Genomic DNA, 1,780 nt, shown 5'->3' on the forward strand with positions numbered 1-1,780 from the left:
TTAAGAACTCACGCTGCCAAAATGCTGGTTCGGGAGCAAACTTGATCGCTCGCAGCTCATGACTTCCATCAATGCGAGACTTACGCAAATGTCTCCTGGATCTCGCACGCAATTTCATGCATCATGCGCACTGCGCCGTGCACTCACGCTCTCCGCCCACCCCGCAATCCGCGCATCGACCATCGCCACGGCCCTTTCCAATCTACCATCGCTTGCTACCAAAGCGGTTCAATTATCCGACGCCTCTCAGACTCTAGCGGCCACATACCGGCACGGCTATATATACAAGTGGGAGGGCGCGCACGGAGACAAGACAAACACACACACACGGCCCGCGCTGCAGCGTTGCCGCCTACCGCCACGGTGCCACCGACGATCGACCACGACGCTTCCATGGCTGCCTCTGCTTCCCGCCTCTGCCTTCTCGCCATCGCGTTCCTCCTCGCCGTCGCCGCACCTCGCGTGGACGCGTGGGGCGGCCGCTTCTTCTTCAGCAAGATGACGCGCCCCGGGGCCGTCGTCGAGGCCGACAAGGCGGCGGACACGGCCACCGTGGCGACGGAGGCGCTCGACACCAACAGCGCGCCGGCGGCATTCCCGCGGCCGTCCAGCAACCGCGGCTACGGCCTCTACGGCCGCCCGGAGGAGAACGAGAAGTACCCGCCGGCCTACTTCCGCCGCGGCGTGCACCGCGACGCCGAGAAGCTGACGACCACCAACGTCGTGCCGACGACGGAGCCGCGGCACCGGGAGGAGGCGGCTGTCCCGGCGCAGGAAGAACAATCCTCGGGCGAGGAGGAGCCGGCGTTCCCCGCGGACGGCAGCGGCAGGGGGCGGCCGCTGTCGTACATGCGCCACGGCGGCAAGCACGAGCGCGACTACTACGGGATGAGCGACACGAGGCTGTACCAGAACGGGCGGTACTACTACGACGTGGAGACCGACAAGTACGGCTACGGCTACGAGTCCAACCCGGTGCGGACGGCGCGCCCCGAGCCCGAGGACAACGGCTCCGGGTACGGCCGCCCCGGCCGCGAGCGGAGGTACGGCGACGCGGCCGTATACGAGAACGACAACGACAACGGGGTGACCGAGAAGCAGAGCGACGACGGCGGCGTCCAGGAAAACCAGAACGGGCAGTACAATCCATGAGTAAGACGTATACGAGGGGTTTGTTTCTGCTTGCGATCGTCAGATACGCTGTGTGGTAGGAGTATAATGCTCCTTGCTTGTGTGCTGCAAGCTAGCACGACGTCGTTACTACTTGCTACTTCTACTATGCTGAAGGATGAGCTATCTAGCTCCCGGTGTGGAATGGTGGTGAAACATATTACGTACGGATGAATAATCTGTGTGAGTAATGGAATGTCTACTGTTATTAGCAAGTGCTTCTCTACTTCGCTGTTCATTTCTGTCGGTGCATGGACCCAGTTCGTGTGCCAGAATGAAGAAAATAGTGGGGCGATCAAGCCTCATTCGGAAAGGCATGATTGGTTTTGGACGTGGAACGTTTGAGCTAGGAATTAGAATGGCACTTTCGCCTTTTGCTGCGTTAGATTCGCACCAAAATTTTTAAACCGGCATCCCGGAGAGTACCAGCTACCTACCTACCTTGTGTCCTTGTGAAGTCGATCGAATTACTGCCTTCACGTCGATGCATGGGTGATGGATTACAAAGTGGCGCGCCATAATTAATTTCAGCAGACAAACCACATTACCATGTAGGCCACAATTTGTCCTCCTCAGAGGACAAGGTGCATGGCGAAACTGCAGTGCCGAC

At 59.4% G+C, this 1,780-nt stretch overlaps 1 protein-coding gene across 1 annotated transcript; it reads left to right on the forward strand.

Annotated features, from left to right (window-relative positions):
* The first annotated feature begins 393 nt into the window (after positions 1–393).
* On the forward strand, positions 394–1,385 carry LOC125546931 (protein E6-like). The gene has a single exon (XM_048711021.1). It carries the CDS (start codon positions 394–396, stop codon positions 1,150–1,152), a length of 759 nt encoding a protein of 252 aa, XP_048566978.1. The 3' UTR covers positions 1,153–1,385.
* Positions 1,386–1,780: the final 395 nt, after the last annotated feature.

The sequence above is a fragment of the Triticum urartu genome, chromosome 3 (genome assembly GCF_003073215.2).
Source record: "Triticum urartu cultivar G1812 chromosome 3, Tu2.1, whole genome shotgun sequence".
In the NCBI taxonomy this organism is placed as follows: Eukaryota; Viridiplantae; Streptophyta; class Magnoliopsida; order Poales; family Poaceae; genus Triticum; species Triticum urartu.

What these genes read in the sequence shown, in the direction of transcription:
- LOC125546931 (XM_048711021.1), top strand. Translation starts at nt 394, where the DNA reads ATGGCTGCCTCTGCTTCCCGCCTCTGCCTTCTCGCCATCGCGTTCCTC.